We start from the raw sequence: 19,081 nt of genomic DNA, 5'->3' as shown, positions 1-19,081 counted from the left end.
ACCTTTGGAGCAATACATTCCCACCAGATCTTTTTCAAAACTCCTGTTTAATATCGGATACAATACTATTTAACATAAAAAGACAAATGTGTACCTTATATTAAACTATTCAGTCCAGTCACAGGTAATGATAGCAGTAAAATAAATCACTCTTGTCCTTTTAAAAACCTTTCATCAACTGTACCTTCCCAAAAAAGCCAGGAAAAAGAGAAGCCACAGGCAGATCCGACACACACACATCGCAAGTCCCATCTTCAGTGCGACAGAACGGGCCTGTTGGCGGATGTCACTACATGTGACCGCCATTCCCACGTCAGTATCGCTGGTTCCTTTCTTCTAGGAGCTGGTTATCAAATATTGCTTTTTCCCTTCAGAAAACAAAAGATGACAACTTCATTTTAATAATTAATCGTGTTTTAAAGAGCATGAAGCAGAGGAGTGTTTGATGGGGACAGTGTACGTTTGGGAAGATGGAAAGTTCTGGAGGTGGATGGTGGGGATATGCCTGCACGACAGCGACTGTGCTTTATGCCACTGCGCTGTGAGGTTAAAATGGTCAGGATGGTAAGTTTATGTTATGTGTATTTTACCACAACTAAATAAAAATAAATTTTTCAAGTATGAAATACCAAACTGTCCTCATTAAGCGAGTTCTTGTTAAGGAAAAGCGGATTGACAATTACTTAGCTGGCCACCACTCTCTGGACAGAAGGAAACAGGAACATGGATTCAGCAGCGGGCCCTCTGTGAGGGAGTGCAGGCACATCAGTTCAAACAAGAAATGCGGGGCAGCTGGGCGGTGTGGAGGTCCAGTGAAGTCGGGTCTGCACATGGCCTCTGAGACGTAACTTACAAGACGAAAGGGACACCAGGGTGTACAGCTCACGTGACAGACCAACCAGACGGCTGAAAACTAACTGGGGCCAAAGGAGAGAAATGGCTACCGCTCATTAATCGGGTCCTGACCACAACCCCAAAGGAGTTGTGCGGGGCTGGCGCACTCAGGCTAATGCACACACATCAGCTGGTGAGCCTCACTTCCAGTGGCGCTGGCCACGTTCGTGGCAGGAAGAGGCTGCAAAGAAGTCTTACTGCTCTTGGTGTTGGCGAGCCAGTGGAAGGAAGAGTGTGGTGACAGAGACGGTCACGGGCAGGAGGTTGCCCCCACCTTGATTCACGCATTGAGGGTGCCCAGCCTGACGCAAGTTTTTCTGTTTCCCAAGGCCTTTCCTGTCCTCTCAATCCAGCTGCACAGAGCCAACATGACCCTGCTGTGGGCAGCTGTGCAGCACGCCTGCCACCCAGGCACATGCCAGGCTCTGCCCGGGAAGGAGGCAGTGTCAGTGACAATGCCCAGTCGGCCCTGGACAGAGTCCCTGGCCGGTGCTCTAGTTGGGTCTGCAGCCTGTCACTGGCACGCACCCCGCCTGTTCCCAGCAAGGCCTGGCAGCATGCCCAGAGCGGGATTAGGGGCGCTGGGGCCAGAAATCCAGGGGCAGCCAACCACACTGATGTGAGAAACGTCTTGATCAGAGCACTTTCTGACCAGCTAGGACCCACCGGGCCGACTGCTGCGGCTTCATCAGCCTGTCCTCGTCCGACAGCCACGGCACTGGAGCAAGAGGGCCTGGGCACACGGCAGCCCCCCAAGAGGATGTCAGGTGCAGAGGCCGCATATGCGTCTAGCCATCAGCCTGGCCACTCGTGCAGGCTGCTCTGCGGCCTGGATTCAGCACCAGCTCTGCCCACTCCAGCCAGCTTGGGAACTTGGGCCCACGGCCCAAACTCATCAGAGAACAGGAGCATCCACCGTGGCTTCCTCAGCCAAGTGCTAACGTATATTCTCAAGTTTACACGATTCATTTACCAAGCGAGCACCTGGCCCAACACATCGGGAACAAGAGCCTCGGTCACAGCTCCCCACAGGCGCAGAAATACAAGTCTTGGAGATAGCATTTCCCCGAAAATAAGACCTAGCCGGACCATCAGCTCTAATGCGTCTTTTGGAGCAAAAATTAATATAAGACCCTGTCTATAAGACTAGGAATATAATATATAATAATATAATATATAACATGTAATAATATAATACGTAGCGTTAGTTTACTGTAAGACCAGATATAATACCCGGTCTTACATTAATTTTTGCTCCAAAAGACTCATTAGAGCTGATGGTCCTGCTAGGTCTTATTTTCAGGAAAACACGCTGCAAAATGGTTGGGAACAGGGCTCTGAGCGCCTACCGGTAGCTGAGCGAAGGTCCTTTGATGTACTTCTCCTCAGCTGTCTTATAATCCACTGCGTCCACCGCCGAGATCGCACAGATGATGGCCTATAAGAGGGGGACCGTCAGCCAGGGCCAGGCCTGCACGGCGCTGAGCTCTACGTGGTCCACATGGGGCAGTCAAGCACGTGCCAGCCTCCACACGCATCCCCATTTCCAGCTCAAAAGATGCCTACAAACTCAAGCCCTCTGCTGTCACGGGGTTTTTGAGTTAAATCAGTAACATCCCCTTCTGACTACAAACGAGTGCTCCCATCACTAAAAGCAGAGAATGAAAGGCAGTCCCCAAACCAACAAGTACATTTTAAAAAACTGTAAGTTTACTATAAATAAAAATGGTACGATGGTGATTTGAATATGTAATTGATGTCTGATGTTAAGGAATTCTTGCCTACTTTCTCAGGTGAATTAATAGTATTGTGGTTACACCAAAAGACACTGAGGCCGGGTCGTTCTCTGTGGGGCAGCCTGGGCACTGGGGGAGGGGGGGAGGTGGAGTGGCATCTCTGGCCCTACAAACTGGTGCCAGGAGCAACCCCAGTGTGAGCGTGACAGCCACAGATGTCCCAAGGAGACAGAATTGCCGTTTTATTTATTTTAACTTTTATTTATTTAAGTGTGTCCTTCCAGGACCCACCAGCTCCAAGTCACATAGTTGTCTCAATCTAGTTGTGGAGAATGCAGCTCACAGGGGCCTATGTGGGGATCGAACCGGCAACCTTGTAGTTAAGAGCACTGCACTCTAACCGACTGAGCTAACTGACCGCCCCCAAGAATTGCCGTTTTAGAGATACACAAGGAAGTATTTATGAATAAAAAATGTTTTTTTCCCTCCAAAATACTAGTTGGGGGGGGGGGACTGCAGGCGCATATGGAAGGAGATAACTATTCCACTGCTCATGAGCAATAAGGGCTCCCGACGCAATTTTACTTTTGTACATATTTGATGTCTCATCTGCGCCCACAGAGCCCTCTGAACTTGACCATAACCCAGCAGCCACATCTGCTGCGCCCAGCCCAGCCCAGTGAGCATGCACAAAGGAAAGACAAAACTCCCTTTTCCTGAGCAGTCACTACCTGCACACATGCAGGAAGCATGCAGCTCATTCCTTCAGTGCCGGCGACAACGCTAGGACAGCCTGCCCTGTACCACTGCCCACGGGGTGGTTGGGTGGCACTGGGCTCCATGCTGCCAGGGCCTCCCGGCAGATTGTAGAAGGGTGACATCGCAGCACCAAACCGTCCCCGGCCCCATGCCCAGAGCCCCAGCCCCTCACGCGCAGAATGCCCTGCCGGCCACTCACTTCAGGCAGGAGCACATCCAGGATGAAGCGGACCCTGTCGCCACTGGCCCGCGTCAGCACCCGGCTGCCCGTCTCCTGGTAGACACGCTGCAGGTACTTCACCACCAGGTCCAGCTGCTCCTCGTCCTCCAAGTACGTCTCTACGCACGTCACATACTGGCCAGAGTTCAGAAACGTCTTCAGCCACCGCGACGGCTTCTTGTTCTTTAAGATGGCCCGCAGGTGGCTCTCGGCGCCCCGTGCCTTCACGATGTACTCTACCAGCTTCTGGTTGGCCCGGTCCCGGGCAGCCCGTGACCGGTCGGGCAGGACTTTCTTGCAGGACTGCCTCCTGCCCCAAGGACTCCTGGCCGCAGGCTCCTCGGGGTCCTCCTGGCAGAGCTCAGGGAACCGGGTCCCCAAGACATCCTGCTGGATGGACTTGCGGACGGGGTAACCTGCAAAGGAGGCACGTGCTGTGGGACTGCCAGCCAGCCAGGTGGGGCCCCTTCACTGCGTCCTGGGCTGTGGTGGGCAGGACCCCTCATCTGGCCCAGCTTTGCCCTGCAGCCAAGTTTAATCTAAACGAACAGAGCCACCCCCCCCAGGAGCAGCACTAGCTCGTTCACCTCCCCTCTGAGGATGGGAGGAATGGGACAACGTGTAGCGATTACTGCCTGAAACACTGACACAGGAGAGCAGAGAGAAGTGCTGTTTGTACGGTAACATTCGGGCGTCATCGCGCTGGCACCAATATGGTGGTGGTGGCTGTGGACTCGCTGTCCAGACCCCACAGCAGGAAGAGGGCAACAGCCCCGACATCCCCAGGGCCTTGGGCAGCAACAGCTGCTAATGTGAAAGGACGAAAATGCCATGGACTCACTTATATCAGCGGCATAGTATTCCAGAAAGGAGCCGGAGAAGGAACCGCAGCCTGCAGACGACACAGGGGCACGTCAGGCGAGGGACACGTCCTGAGCCCACCCCATCCAGGGGGTAGGCTGGCGCAGCACGGGGTCCCCAAAGCCCGACTAGGGGCGCACAAGGACTGGCTCTTGAGTCAAGGGACCCCATCCTCTGTCCACACCTAGCATCCCGCCACCACCAGCCTGTACTGGGGACTTGACCGTCAGGGGGACAGGCCAAGCTTGGCCCTTGACATACAGAAGAGGCCCTGTGCTGCTGTTGGCTCCCACTCCCTTTGTCCCAGGCTGTGGAGGCCCCACGTACCAAGCCGGACCCGATAGTCGGTGATGAGGGACACACACCAGCCGATGGCCTGGCTGAAGTCCTCCTTAGCCTCGTTCTGCAATGAGACAGACGGTGGGCGTCAGCAGGAGGCTGCAGGGGCCCCTCCCCGTCCTCATCCAGCAGGGACCCTGGCAGACGCCCATGGAGGCCCTGGTCAGGGGCCAGGCCGCTCAGAACCTGCGGACTCAAAGGGGAGGGGAGGTACAGACTCCGTGACTGTGGGGGTGGAGGGAAACTTTAAAGTCATGCAAAACAAACCCTTCCGAAAGCTACCTCCGTGTCTAGCTCTTAGAAGAACAGTGTCAGCCTGGAAGGAAAGACACCAGACACCAACAAACTGAGGACAGCTTCCCTGAGAGCTCCTGGGAAACGCCCACAGGCACGACACATCCCACATTACTGCCACCTGAGCTGGCCGACCCCGTGGTTGCCGCTTGTGACAGGTGAGGGACGCGAACCGAGGAGGCAGCTGGGGGGTGGGCTGGGGGGGTAAGCCTCGCTGACACCTGGGATGGCAAGCCATTCTACTCTGCAAGGAAGGAGACACACAGGGCCCTACAGATGCCACAGAGCCGTGACCGTCACACAAAGGCCAATGGAGGACGTGAGAGTCGATCCACCGACAGCCCAGAACAAGCAACATGGTCGCCCTGCGGAGGTGCAGCTCACTGCCCCTCGCATCCCCTGCATACGCACATCACAGGTAGACTGGGGACAGGAGGACGGCCGCGGACATCCTCCAGGCTTCTGTGATACAACCCGCTGTGGAGGGTTTAAGGCACACGGATCTCCAAGGTCCTCTGGGTCACCAGTGGGAAAGCTGTCAAGGCCTGAAGCACCCAGCACTGAGAGGGGTCGGCGGCTCCCGCCTGAAACGTGCGCGGGGACCCACGTGCAGGGAGTGTGGAAGGCTGCAGGACGGGAACCGGGCCACACTGAGGAGCACCGACGGGACAAGCGCCCAGCACTGGTTGTGGGTTAGACATCACGATGAACCAACTTGAGCAAACAAGACAGAAGCGAGGCTCTCGTGGTGACATACAAGGATGGGCTGGGGGCTCTGTGGGCGCCGACCTTCCAAACGCGCAGCGCACTAGAGTCCGAGGCCAGCCATCCTCCGGGAACAGCACAGATGGGCAGCAAACTCCTTGGAGCCCAGCACCCCGGAGGACATGGCTCAGACACAGACTGCTCCCCACCTGGGACCTCCGACCCCGTGACCTGCAGGGGCGGGGAAGGCAGGCACCCCCGGCCACGCCCAGTTCGGTTTGTTTTCCTGAAAGCTGGGACAACAGAAGCAGGGTTCCAGGCTGAGCAGACAGCACTTTGAACGGGCCTGCGCATGGTGGCTTACAGACCCACAGGTGACATAGCACTGGTCCTACAACAATGGGGACACGGCCACTAGAATCAGAGCAAGTCCTCGGAGGAGCGCCCTTGCCCTGACTCACGCCCGCACTCAGGGACACTGCACACACCTGAGGCCTACTGTGCTCAGGCTCTGGAGCGACGGGGTCCCCACTCCAAGGGGCCCCGCGCCCCGTCCCTGAGGGTGGCCTTGGGAAGGAGCCGGAAGGAGCGGGCCTCCTGCCCGAGCTCTCCACCACCTCAGCCCCCAGCTCATGCCACCACCTCAATTTCCTCCCCTGGACAACAGGGACGACTCCCATGAAGGGAACCCCGAGAGCAGAAGCCAAAGCCGGCCAGCAGATGCTGCTCCCCACGATTGTCACATAAGCCGTGCTTTCGAGGGCTACACAGACGACCCCATGACCAGTCACCAGTGAGCCACGCAGAGAAGCAGCTTAGAAGCCACCTACCAGAAGCGCCTGCTTGTCCTTGCAGTCAAAGTGCTTCAGTCTTCTAAGAGGCACCGTGATGCTACGGGAGGGGAGGCGCAGGTTAGCACGGACACACGTCACCGCCTGACCTGAAAGACGTCCTTTCCTCTAAGCTAGTGCAGGGCAGGCGGTCCTGGGGCCCGGTCTCCACACCGCTGGCCACCAAGGGCCAGAGGGTCAGGGAAGACCAGTTCCACACGGTCACCTTGGCGACGAATTGACACACTGTCTGCAAAAGCACACGGGGAGTGGGGAACGCATTGTGCACATTCTTACCCCACGACAGAGGGCAAGTGTGGAAGGCTGGGCACCTACCCACAGAGCAAACCTCAGACTGACGCAGGGCACGCTGATGGACCTGCAGGAGAGGAAGCAGCTCTGCTGGTTTGTGGGGAGAGGGGTCCAAGGAGCATCGGGCTGGGTTGGAAAACTGGGCTGTATGACCGCCTGCTCTCAACAGTCTCTGCGTGGCTGCCTTCCGGGGCCGGATCACCTAGCGGGCCCTGGACGCTGCTCCCTGCTCACACCCCAGGCCATCTGGAAAGAGCCAAGGACGATGGCTCACCCTCTCCCTTTGGGGTTCATGTGTCCTTCGATGAAAAGCACGCTGGCTTTCTTGTCTCTCCGCCTGACACTCTTGACCTGTGGGCAAAGCCAAGAAAACAAAGCGTCAAGAATCCAGGGGCAGCCGTGGGTTTTAAATACTTTCAGGTTGAGTGAAAGGATGACCGACTGACACATGTGACAGCTGTGGGGCCGGGGCATAGCCCACACAGTAACACGCTCAGGAACTGCCCAAGTTTTGCTGCGCACGTGGCTCTGAGTAGTTTCATAACTGAGCAGGACCAGGCAGGGTTTTCTTACATTTTAAAATGAAAGGAACCACACCTACTGCCACCTGCCAGACACCTGTATGCTATCGTCGTAACTGACTGCCCCATGGCCGAACAGGGCAGGTTCTGGACCAGCCGAGGGCACACAGGCAGGAGGCAGGCCCGGCTCCAGCCCTTGGCCATGGCCTATGAAGGCAGCCAACGAGCCTTTGCACGGCACCTCCCAGGCCGCACATCGAGGGGTCACTAGCAAGGGGGCAACAGTTGCTCACGCCCCGGCATCAGTCACACTGGTGACCCGTTAACAAGCAGGACCCCCCAGGGAACTGGTAGAAACAAGGGAAGGGCTGTAAGGGCTGGGAAAAGGGTGCCCATGCAGACGGGACATGGCACCTGTTGGGAGGGGGTGCTAGAGGGAGGAGAGGGCCCCCAGGACCGTGCCGGGGGCTGTACTGAGATGCCTGCTCACCAGACATGTGTTTAAGATATACATTCTACCCCCAAGGAAGAATGTGGGTTCTGGATCTGCCCTCCCATAGCCGTGCTGTCCGTGCAGAGAGGCCCTGCTGACGGCAGCCAGACTCAGTGAGACGACGAGCTGCCCTTGGCTATTGCCAATACCCTTACAAGTTAAACGCCGTTATCTCCTACTGAAAGAACGACAGCTGGTCATGGAATTCTATCTCTGCCAGAAGAGGGTGAAGGGGGAAGGTAAGGAGAGAGAGGAGCTGGGACAGTGCTTGACCGTTTGCAGCGTCCGGGTGTAGAGAGAAAGCAAAGTCAGCCACTTGGCTACATTTGAGCTCATCCACCACACTGGGGTGCTGGGCAGGAGCTCAAATGCCTTTTTTTATATGCACAACGGCTCCATATCTCAAATCTAAAACATTAAAACACTCCCAGAAAGTCTGAAACGCACGCTATCTAAAATGAACAAATTGCAGGCTTTTTTTCAGGCAGGTTTTTCTAAGCCTGCTTGATAAAAATTTGACCTGTGAACCTCATCCTCACTGGTGCCACATGACTAAACCCCCTTTATTTAGGTTGTGTCTCCAGAAACCCTATTTATAGTCCCGTCATTTTCCTCAGTAATAATGAAAGAGTGAACACATTTGCCCAGGTCCCACCGTGGAGAACAGAGGACGACAGGAGTGAGACGGAGTGCTGTTCTTACCACTGCCGGCCAGAAGGGGTATTTTTGGTATTTAAGCCAGACTAACATTCCTACTTCAAACGAACGTGGTTCTAGAATTGAAAAGAAAAAACAGAAAGAACAGACACGTCAGATCCATGTCAAGCCACAAATGCAATGGCTTGAGAAGACACAGTTACTGCAATGACATTTAAACCCGACACTAACACGACCCACTGGAAAGGTCACTAGGACTGGAAAGGCAGGTCTCGAACGCCCGTCGCTGGAGTCTAAGGACTGTGACCACGCTCAGTGGTTAAGAGCACGGTACGATGCTGCTTTCCTAGAACGACAATGTGCTGCGGTCATGCAGTCAGTGACACGAGGGGAAGCTGACAGGAGGGTACGCTGTACCACCTTTGCAACTTCTCTGCAAATCCCAAACTACTCCAAAATAAAACGTCTTCCAAAAAGAGCGTGGAACAAAATAAGAAAGGAGCCAGTGACACACAATGAAGACCTGCGTGGGCACTCAGTTCCTGAGACGATGGCCTGACTGAGGAACTGGGGGCTTTTACACAGAGAGAGGCAGAATTACTTAAATCATCATCAGAGAGCTACAAAATTATCTCTGAACAAAATGAACTATTTCCCACCAAAAAAACTCCAGAATAAAGAAATAATTTCAATGCTAAAAACATCAGGTAACAAAATATCAGCGAGGAGAGGCTAGTGTTTGGTGCAGAGCCTTCTACTACTGTGGGAAAAGGGTAGCGCGCTGGCCCACGACCCAACAAGGAAATGTCTATGGGCGAGGCAGGAAGGAGGCAAACGGAAGGCCTCCCGCAGACCCGTGAAGAGCGGCTGCCCTGTGAGGAGCCTCCTTTCTCAGAGGACAATGGGTCATGGGTGCAGAAAGCCAATTCAGGGCCAGTGGGTAAATACCCAGACAGATTGGGCTGATGGGGAAACCAAACCAAACCAAAAGGAAGCACAAAGCAAGAGAAAAAGCAAACATCCACGTTTTGGGGGCTGAGGGACCTGACCGCTAGCTGGTGGCGGTGGGGACCGAAATGCTCCTTTGGAAAAAGGCAGTGTCCCTTCTCTGTGGCTCAGGAAGCCCTGTTCCGGGAGCTGATGCTACAGGGCTATTTCCCAAAAGCACATGGTATATGCACTGTGGCCCCACAGCCACGGATGGTCTAGACCCCGATGGTGGGGAGCCTTAGTAAGGGATCCCTGCCACACTTACTACATGCTGTCCAGTCGCCACTAAGAAAAGTGAAAACGTGAAAAATGTCTGACTTATTGTTACGTTAAAAATAGGATGATGCAAAGGTAACCGGTTAGCTCAGTTGGTTAGAGTGTGGTGCTAATAGCATCAAGGTTGCCGGTTCGATTCCCACATGAGGTACTGTGAACTGTACCCTCCTTTAAAAAAAAAAAGGAAAAAAAAGACTGGTAGCTATTGTCAAAAAAAAGGAAGAGGGAAAAAAGAAACCCAAAAAGAAAAAATAAAAATAGTACAATGCAAACTTAAGTCAGCAACACAGTGAACAAAAAGCAGCCAGCAGTGTTTTGGGGGAAAAACCATGCGCCCAGGGTGTGCAGGTGGTAAGACACGGGGCAGCCTCAGGGCTGCACCCACATCAGCTTCCTGGTCTGGCAGGATGTCGCCATCGGGATGCTGGGGGGTCCCTACACCTCCCTGTGCTATTTCTGCAACATCCTGTCAATCTGTAATTCTTTCCAAAGCAAAAGCTTTAAAACAATGGATTCGGTTCTGTGGAGATAAGTAGCAAATCTAAGGAGGCGACTGTTCCTGATCACTCAGTTGATGAAGCCAGCGGACCCAGGGCTTGTGAATCGGGGTTCTTGGCTGTGACGCCGTCCACGGCAGTCTGCCTGCTGCAGGTAGACATGGGGAAGGGCGGAGGCTCCTGAGACACAAGCCGGCCTCCCCAGAGGCCTGTGAGGGGTGCCAGGCCACATGCCAAAGGTGGTGGGGGAGCCCACCTGTGTATGTGGCTGTCCCCCCTTTGTTCCTAGGAAGGGACACAGAACAAGGGAAGGAAGCCGCATGCAGACAGGGAGTCCCTCCTCCCTCTGTGTGGCTATGTTTAAGGCAGGGGACAGAAACCTCAGCATTTCCAAGGTCTCACTCAGGTCAGTAGAAGAAAGGAAAAGAGAGCTCGGACAAAGGTATGAGGGCTGCGCCCAGTGGACCGAGAGCAGGCCGGTCATTCCTGGCCTTACCGCGAAATAAAAGGATTCTCGGGGGCTCCTCCTCCTCCTCCTCCTCCAGAATGGAATTAGCCGGGTCAAGCTCCGCTGACTCTTCATAAGATGGACGCTCTGCCGACAATGTCAGGTTAGCTTTCATGATCATCAGCCTGGCGACTCACGCCAAGAAGAACATTTCGTGATACATGACCATCAAGTAGAAGACAGCGGACCCGTGTCACACAGCCTTGCACTCTGCCCAATTCAAGCGAGGTGCTCTCCCGTTAGAAAACATTTACAGGACAACTAAACAAGACAGAGCCAGGGGGACACCCTCCAGGCCGTAGCTGGCAGGCAGGCAGAGGAAGTGACTGAAATCATGAGAAGTTAAGGGGGTTCTGGGGGGCCCCTGTTGTGGGGCTCACTCCTCCCTGATGGGAAGCGCACAGTGGACGTGCAGGGGCAGGGGTATAACGGGACAAGGCAGGCGTGTGGCCACTCCCTTCAGTACACAGGGGTGCCGCCTGCCGGCGAGCAGGAAGCGCACACCCATGCAGGAAGTGTAAGAATCAAGGGCGACAGAACCCTTGGCAGCAGGTGGGTGGTGAGTAGACCTCGACACCCCGCTGTGCGGAAATCAGTGTTTCCCAGTTAGTGGCTTAAAAGTCAGTGGGATGCTATGAAGTGAAAACAGAACGAAATCTCAGTGCATGGCCACAGGCGCAGAAACGTCTGTACACAGGAATTCCTCTGAGACGCCTCGCAGTTGAGTTCCCCATCGAGCGTCTGCCTGCTTGCTCCGTAGCATGCAGGCTAGGAGTTAATCCTCAGGCAGAAGCATGTGTCCCCCACAGGGCTCCATGCCCTCCCTCCCCTGCACACGTGGAGCAGCAGGAGGTGCTGCAGCCCAGAGGGAGACACCGATACAAAGGAGCTGGGGATGCTGCTCTGGGTCCCTCCCGGTACCCATCTGGCTAAGATCCGGGTATGAACACATGCTGCCTGGCGGGAGGACCAGAGCACCGCAATGGCCTAGCGCCGGGCAGGCCTTACCTCCTTCCAGGGCCTGAAGCCTCCTGTTGTCGGCAGGTGTGTGGGGGGCAGGCGGGCCGAGCCTGGTGGCACTGCGCAGAGTCATGCAGTCCTGCGGCTCTGACCTCTGGTCGCCATAACGGCACAGCTGCTTGGCAGGCGAGCCTCGCGCATCCGGGCAAACTGGGTGCAGAGTGGGGCATGGCAAAGCCGGGAAGCGCCCCTTGGCCCACAGACCATGCTCCCTAACTTGGGCAGGTGAGCTCAGGGCTGCCCGGCCGCCCGCCTCTTCCTCGTTCTCTCTTTCCTGATGTCCCTCTGAAACTGAAGGGCCATCCTGACACCTGCCGGGCTCCTGTGCAGAGCTTCTTCCCCTTTTATTTGGGGTCGTCCGATTTTCAAGGTGTAGCCTTGATCCACTCCTGTCCCGAGAACCACCTCCAGCTGAGACCACCAGGGCAAGTGGGCTTTCGCGTTCCCCGAGCCCCTTCGTGTGGTCCACTTGGCACTTGGGGTCCTTTTCACAAGTTGGAGAGCCTGCCGGCCTCAGGTGCATGCGTTCCCTCCTCTCAGGTCCGGAACTGCCCAACACTCCTTCATGGACAGAAGATGAAGAGCTGGGGTCACAAAGCGAGGCGGCCGGTCCCGTGTGCTTCTCTGCTGCAGTCCCTTCCTCCCTTGAGCAGCTTTCTTGCAGCAAACAGGATCTCTCGTTCAGAACATCCAGAGCCACTCGAAGCGACCGTCTGTAGGTCAGCTCCTCCACGGGTTCGGCAGCAGCCTTGTTCTGTGAGGCTGAAGGGCGGGAGACAAAGCCTGGTGACGCCCAGATGCCCAGGCACCGCCATCGCCGTGCTCGACTCTGCCGTTTTCTGCCTGATGGGAGGACTGACACCTCTCCCTCTGTGTTCCCAAAAGGGGACAGGACTACAAAAGCACAGCTGGCTGTGGGGCTGCATTTTTTAAAAACCAAATTGAGTGACCCTAGCCAGACTGGGTTACAAAGATAAATTCCTCCAGATTACAAAGCAATCCTGCCAACAAAAACACACATTCAGATGTTTGGCAAATCCTCTCCCAGCCTGACAACTTCCAATTCAATCACAGTCAAGGAGAGCCCAGGCCGAGGAAACAGAACGGGTGATATATTGGGGGGAGGGGAGCCCACTGAAAGGGCTCCTTGTGGCCATCAATGGACCACTTCTTTGCAAGGGTACCTCGATGGCGGGAAAGAGCACCTGGGTCCGGTGTTGGGCCTGGTCATTTACTCGGCCCCAGAGAGACCTGGCGCTGTTCCTGGGAACCAGGTGACGGATGCAATCTCGCAGCTCAGTGGGCATAACACCTCCACCAACACAGGACTTCCCATGTTATAGTAAAGGCACCCACCGATAATCGGTCCCATCGACCAGAGCAAACACAGCGGCGACTGGGAGGGGCTGGTTTCCATGTGAGGGTGTGCAGGGCTGGGTCCTGCTTTGAACAATAAACAGCTATTCTTCCCAACACAGAGGAAGAGACTCTATTTTAAAAACACCACGGGAAAGCGACCTTGCAGAAGGGATAAGCACTGCCACTTTGAGGAGAGAGAAAATGTTTTTGTATTTGGGATTGCGGGACTGCCAGGGTCCTATGGCCATTTCCTGGGGGTTGGGGGGGGTTGGGCTCAGGCCAAGTCTCCCACCTATGCAATGCAAGTGGGGGGAGGGACACTGCCATTTCCTGCAGACAATGGGTGGCCACACTGTGCCACCTTCTCCCCCTGCTCAGCTTCCTAATTTAAATACACAATCTACTGTTTCTGAAATCCTGGGCAGAGAGACCAGACCAGCAACAGAACTGTTTTGCAGTCTTATTACGGGACTAAAGGAAAAGAGGAAGTCTTTCCCAATCTCCTCAAGGAAGCAAACCCCTTCCGGGTCTCATACAGCCTAGAGGCCAAGCAGACCCTCTCCACAAGCCATTCTGGGAGTCAAGCACAAGATCGGTTCTGGAGGCAAATTCTAGAAAGGTTTGAGAAAGCACATGTTTTCTCCCCCTCCCTGGGATCAGGGATCTCATGTTCCCTTGTAAAGAGAGTAAGTAAGTGGTGTGCACGGTCAATTTCAACCTGGAGGCCAAGTCCCCACGTTTCCCCAAACTGTGGCTTCTTTGTGAGGGCCTCATGGCTCCTCCCAAATCCGCTCTTACCCAGTAAGGAAGCGATGTCCTCAATGTGGGACCTCCTCAGGGTCTGGGCATTCGTGCTCCTCACCCTCACTCTGCAGGGACAGAAACAACTGTTGCCCGCTGGAGCCAAGGCCCAGAGACATTCTCAAACGTGTTTTTCTTTAGATGACAAAAGAATTAGATTCGTTTTCTTCCTTCTCAACCTTCCACTTAAACCAAAAGTCACAACCAACTAGGAATTCATGTGCCTGAGGTCAGAGGCAGCAAGGCCCCTGGTGAGTGTGGTTTTGTTTTTCTTTTTCTTTTAAAGACAGAAAAGGTTGGCTGGATGTAAGAGTAAAAATGATTTCAAATTGTGGTTTTTATAAGGCAAATCCTACTTTCAACTCCTTTGTTAGATTTTCAGAATAGATGATAATGCCACTAAAAGCTGTTTACAGCCCAGCAGGTGTGTTTAAAAGGATGTGCTTTCCTTTCATATTCGAGTATTCAATCACCTTCCAGGAGCAGGGAAAGTGTGAGCTGGGGACAAGGCAAGTTTAGGAGGCGGCTGTGAAGAGAGAGGCAGGGACAGAGGAACCGACTGGGCTTTTACAAAACTTCTCTATGTGGAATTGGGAATTCTTCCATCAGACACATGGAAACCAGCCATACACAATTTAGGCACTTTAACCTTCATTCTAGATACTCTTATGTCCTTCTTTCCCAGATAATCAAGAGAACAGTAGTGCACTGCCCATCACAGGCGTGCCTTGTAGGTGCTAAATAACAGTTTATTACAGGGACAGGCTCAAACACCAGGTATTTCAAAACTGACAGGCCTGTCATTCGTTTCTGAAAAAAACACACACAAATAAATCCGTGGGAAGGAAATACCCTCTGAACACCAACGACGAGAGTTTACCCGCTGTGTGATTCACAAGTATTCCATTTGGTACTGAACATCACACATAATGCCTCGAGTAGCTCTTCCATGTCCAAACTGATGTAAAATAATACCAGTTGTTTTCCTCTTAAGGATATTATGGGCACTAAAAGTTACGATAACTAAACAGTTAATAAGCCCTTAGGCGTGGATTTCACCTTTTTTGGGTGCGGGGAATAGGGAGGGGGGGTGGTATAAGAAATCTCATAGGGAAAAAAAACAGTATTAAAAAAACACAACACTTAACTTTTTGTCTACGGAGAGTATTTGAACATTCAGAAAAAATTCCTTTTTTCTCTTAGTTGTTGTTGACATCTCAGTTCTGGCCAAAACCTATGTTTAAAAAAGAAAAAAAAATCCTTGTTATTAAGACACAACTAACAGTTGACACAGACACAGAGTAAGAAGCAGTGGCAACATCTAATTCTTAAAGAATACAACCACAGGACTTCAGAGATATTGTCTAATCCTTATTTTGCAGGTAGGGAAACTGAGGCACAAGGTCAGTGGCAAACAGGACAAGGTCGGGTTTGTGCCCTGCGGTCCGGCATTCTTCCCATCACTTTGTTGGCAAGTCTCCCCAGGACTCTCCCATTATTTACTATCACAGGTCTCCCTGCCAGACATTTCCTTGGGTTACACCCTTACATGCCTTTTAGAGCTCTTAATTTTTTGTGTGTCTGTGGAAAAAAGGCACTTCCGGTAGTGTAACCTTGTAAGTACTGGACCAAGACGCCGTTGAATGTGGAATGAGACTCAGTGCCAACAGACACAGCAGCCAACTATTCAGGCTCAATTATTTCACTGAGGCAACTCCTAGGTCTCTCCTGATGAAGATTTTACTTGTCACTGAAAGTCATTTCTAATTCCTAAATTATCCAATAAGGCTGTCACCTTTGCAGGCCATAATCGCTCTCTCCATTTGCAGAGGACATACTTGGCGTCCATCATGATTTGGACTCATGTGGCAAGTGGTAAGGATTTGGCACAAAGTGCTTGAAGGTCTGGCGCGATGGATCCTGCAACAAAATTTGCACGGTGGTTTCGTCTACTGGCAATTTTAACAAACCCTGGAGGGCAAAGATAATGGGGTAATTATAACACTGCACAGAGATGCCAAAAAGAGGTGACTGGCCCAACCCAAGGAGGCACCTGGATATTTTTCGTAAATAAAAACAGCCGAATTCTCTCCCAAAGGTTGTGTCTAGATTATTTTTTAAAGGTTCCTTGAATAAATCATCTCTGCGCTGAAGGCTGCCTCCCACCTCAGCTTGGAAAGCATTTTAAACAAAATTCACAGCCCTCCCTGTATGGGGAGCTCAGATGACCACAGAGCAAAAAAAATAAAACAAAATCAGAGGGAAAGGACTGCTCTTTTGGCCGTCATGTCCCTGAAGGACAGAACAGCTGCAAATGCCTGTGACATCAATGGGAAGGCTGGATGGGCTGTGACACACACGAAACAGGAGGTGGGGAGCCGTTTGTGCAAAGGCAGGTTCACGCAGCAGAGGTGGGGTTCAGACAGAGAAGGGGGATTAAGGCAGCAAAGGAGGGATTCAATCAGAAGAGGGGGTTCAGGCTGTAAAGGAGTTCATACAGAAAAGAGAGGGTTCAGGCGACAGAGGAGAAGGGTTAGGTAGCAACAGAGGGGGGTCAGGCAGAAAGGCGTCAGGCAGCAGACGGGTTTGGGCAGGAGGGAGTCCAGACAGAACACAGGAGGAACAGGCAGCAGAGGGAATTCGGGCCGAGGAGGGAGTGGGGTGGAAGGGGGCTGGGCAGAAGAAGGGTTCAGACAGCAAAAGGGTCGGGCGGAGCAGGGAGGGGGGCAGAAGCGGGGAGCGGGCAGCCGAAGGAGGGTTCAGGCAGCAGAGGGGGGGCTGGGCAGAAGTGTTCGGGCAGAAGGCGGGGTTCAGGAAGAAGAGGGGGGTTCGGGTAGGAGGGGGGGTCAGGCTGCAAAGGGGCTCAGTGAACAGACGAGGGGCTCACGCAGGACGAGTGCGAGTTCCCGGGGCAGCACGGGCCAACGCCCGGAGGAGCCTTTTTCGGGGTTTGCCCCTCCCCCCGGCCCGGCCGCCTTAGCTGCCGGCCCCGCGGACCCGAGAGAAGCAGTCCAGCGGGCTCACCAGGCGCCCGGCCTCCCCAGCGCGGGGTTCCCCGGCCCGGCGCGGAGGGCGAGAGACCGCGGCGACCCAACAGCGGTGGCACCCGCGCCACCCAGCCGCTGCCGCCCACGCCCACGGCCACGCTCACCTCCTCAGCCGCCTCCGCTGTTTCCCTCCGGCCGGGGGCGGGGCCAGGCTCGCGGCGCCCCCGAACTCCGCCTCCGCCGCTGACCAATGGAGAGCGTGCAAACGCGCCATGGCCCCGCCCCTTCCGCCTGGCTGCGGGCGAGGTTGGCTGACTGACAGATGGGCACGGGGTGGGCAGGCGCAACCTGACTGACGGGCGCGAGGCTGAATGACGGGCGAGGGTGGGCGGGCACAAAGTGACTGACGGGAACTGGACTGAGTACCCCGCGCGGCGCGAGCGCTGGGCTGAGCGGCGGGCGGCGGCGCTCCGTCCATCTTCTCGGCCGCTCCCCCGCTGCAGCCTGGGAGGGGCTTTGGCCCAACGCTCCCCGTGAGCCCGATCCTGAGTGCCCGCCGCCTTCCCCTGCTGCCCCCAGGCAGACCCGCGGGGCTTGGCTGGGACCCTCAGTGAATCTTCGAGAGCCTGCCAGGACCTTCTAGAACCTCCGAGTTACTGAGGGTCTCAGCTGAAGCGCCTGGAGTCCAGGGCTCCCCCGCACACCCACCAAAGGGGATCGCGCGTTTGCAGATAACCCCTTCCTTTGTCCATCACCAAGGCAAGCAAGAACCCGCGTGGACTCGGTGCTCGGGCTGTTCAGTCCTAGGGGCGCTTTGCCTCTCTTTTTAATACACTGTTCACTATTATGCCGAATTTTAAGATTGAGATCAAGTCGGCATGGAACGTGACCGTGGTCCCTCTTACCTGCAGGGACGTGTTCCTCGACCCCCAGTGAGGCCTAAAACCACCGGGAGCATTCGGCCTTCAGGCGTGTGCTTCCCGAATGGTGGACCGTGAGCCAGGTGGGGCTGAGGGGGCCGACCCTGCGAGACCCAAGGTCTGCTTGTCACTTTTGACCACCCCATGGTAGCCCTTTGCACCGTGGACACAACCGGCCTCAGACCCGCCCTGCTCCGCCATGTCAACGGGCGGTTGGGGCTGCTGGGGACCGGAGCTTGGCCACCCTGGAGCTGCCTGTTTGAGATATCCATCTGAAGTTGCTTATTAAGAAACGAAAGATGCAGAAAGAGCCTTTGAGCCTCCCTTCCTGTTCAAGACATTCCGATGGAAAAACCTGGTTTAGGACAGAAATCGGAAATCTTGGGGTGTCTCCTTAGCAGCCTAAGCATTGGGTATGATGGGTGAGAGAGCATGTTAGCTAGGTACCCGGTGTGCCAGGGGAGCAAAAATTTACCTGCAATGCATGTTCCTCTCTTCCTAAATTATCTGTAAATTGCCCATTTTTCTCCTTTGTCTAAGATCCCAACCCCGTTTTTCTCCTTTGTCTAAAATGTCATGTGCACCCCATGTCACTTTGCTGTCTTTGGAATTTTCATGCTTATGTGAATTCCCCATGCGCATGTATTACAATTTTGATTTTCCCATTAATCTGTGTCTGTTAATTTGATTATTAGCTCAGCTAGAACTTAGACAGTGGGAGGAAAAGCATTAATTTTTTTTAGCCCCCACAGTTTTTCAAGCCAGCCAGGAGAAAATCAAAACCCTGCAGTTGGGAAGGTAGAAATACTGTTTTTGATCCACAGTTGAGTACAGGGATGCGAAACCTGTGCATATGAAGGGCCGAGTGTATTTATTGGGAAAAAACCCACAGATAAGTGGATTGGTGCAGTTCAAACTTGTGACCAAGAGTCAATGGCTTCCGATGAAGTTTAAATTATAAATTAAGCAGTCAGAAACTAACGATGATAATTCACAACAAAAAAGAACAACGTGGGGCGGCCGGATGGCTCAGTTGGTTAGAGCACAAGCTCTGAGCGGCGGGGTTGCCGGTTCAATTCCCACATGGGCCAGTGAGCTGCGC

At 54.1% G+C, this 19,081-nt stretch overlaps 1 protein-coding gene across 11 annotated transcripts; it reads right to left on the bottom strand.

The window, feature by feature from the left end:
• Positions 1 to 17,311, bottom strand: PWWP3A (PWWP domain containing 3A, DNA repair factor). Of its 11 annotated transcripts, none has more exons than XM_081075749.1 (15): positions 17,224 to 17,311; positions 15,868 to 15,992; positions 15,221 to 15,306; positions 14,070 to 14,140; positions 11,901 to 12,674; positions 10,881 to 10,979; positions 8,667 to 8,737; positions 7,225 to 7,301; positions 6,639 to 6,699; positions 4,798 to 4,873; positions 4,451 to 4,501; positions 3,589 to 4,025; positions 2,244 to 2,332; positions 684 to 848; positions 36 to 368 (listed from the first exon to the last, which is right to left on the bottom strand). In XM_081075749.1, exons 2-15 carry the CDS (start codon positions 15,922 to 15,924, stop codon positions 314 to 316), a joined length of 2,169 nt encoding a protein of 722 aa, XP_080931875.1. In that variant the 5' UTR covers positions 15,925 to 15,992; positions 17,224 to 17,311; the 3' UTR covers positions 36 to 313. The 11 variants fall into 11 exon arrangements, with proteins under 11 accessions (XP_080931877.1, XP_080931876.1, XP_080931878.1 ...); XM_081075754.1 differs by having other exon boundaries at positions 684 to 917; positions 15,868 to 16,043; positions 17,224 to 17,288; XM_081075744.1 differs by having other exon boundaries at positions 15,868 to 16,043; positions 17,224 to 17,288.
• Between the last annotated feature and the right edge of the window lie 1,770 nt (positions 17,312 to 19,081).

The sequence above is a fragment of the Rhinolophus hipposideros genome (genome assembly GCF_964194185.1).
Source record: "Rhinolophus hipposideros genome assembly, chromosome: 16".
In the NCBI taxonomy this organism is placed as follows: Eukaryota; Metazoa; Chordata; class Mammalia; order Chiroptera; family Rhinolophidae; genus Rhinolophus; species Rhinolophus hipposideros.
The sequence above is the reverse complement of the archived record's forward strand: the minus strand, read 5'-3'. Positions and strand labels throughout refer to the sequence as shown.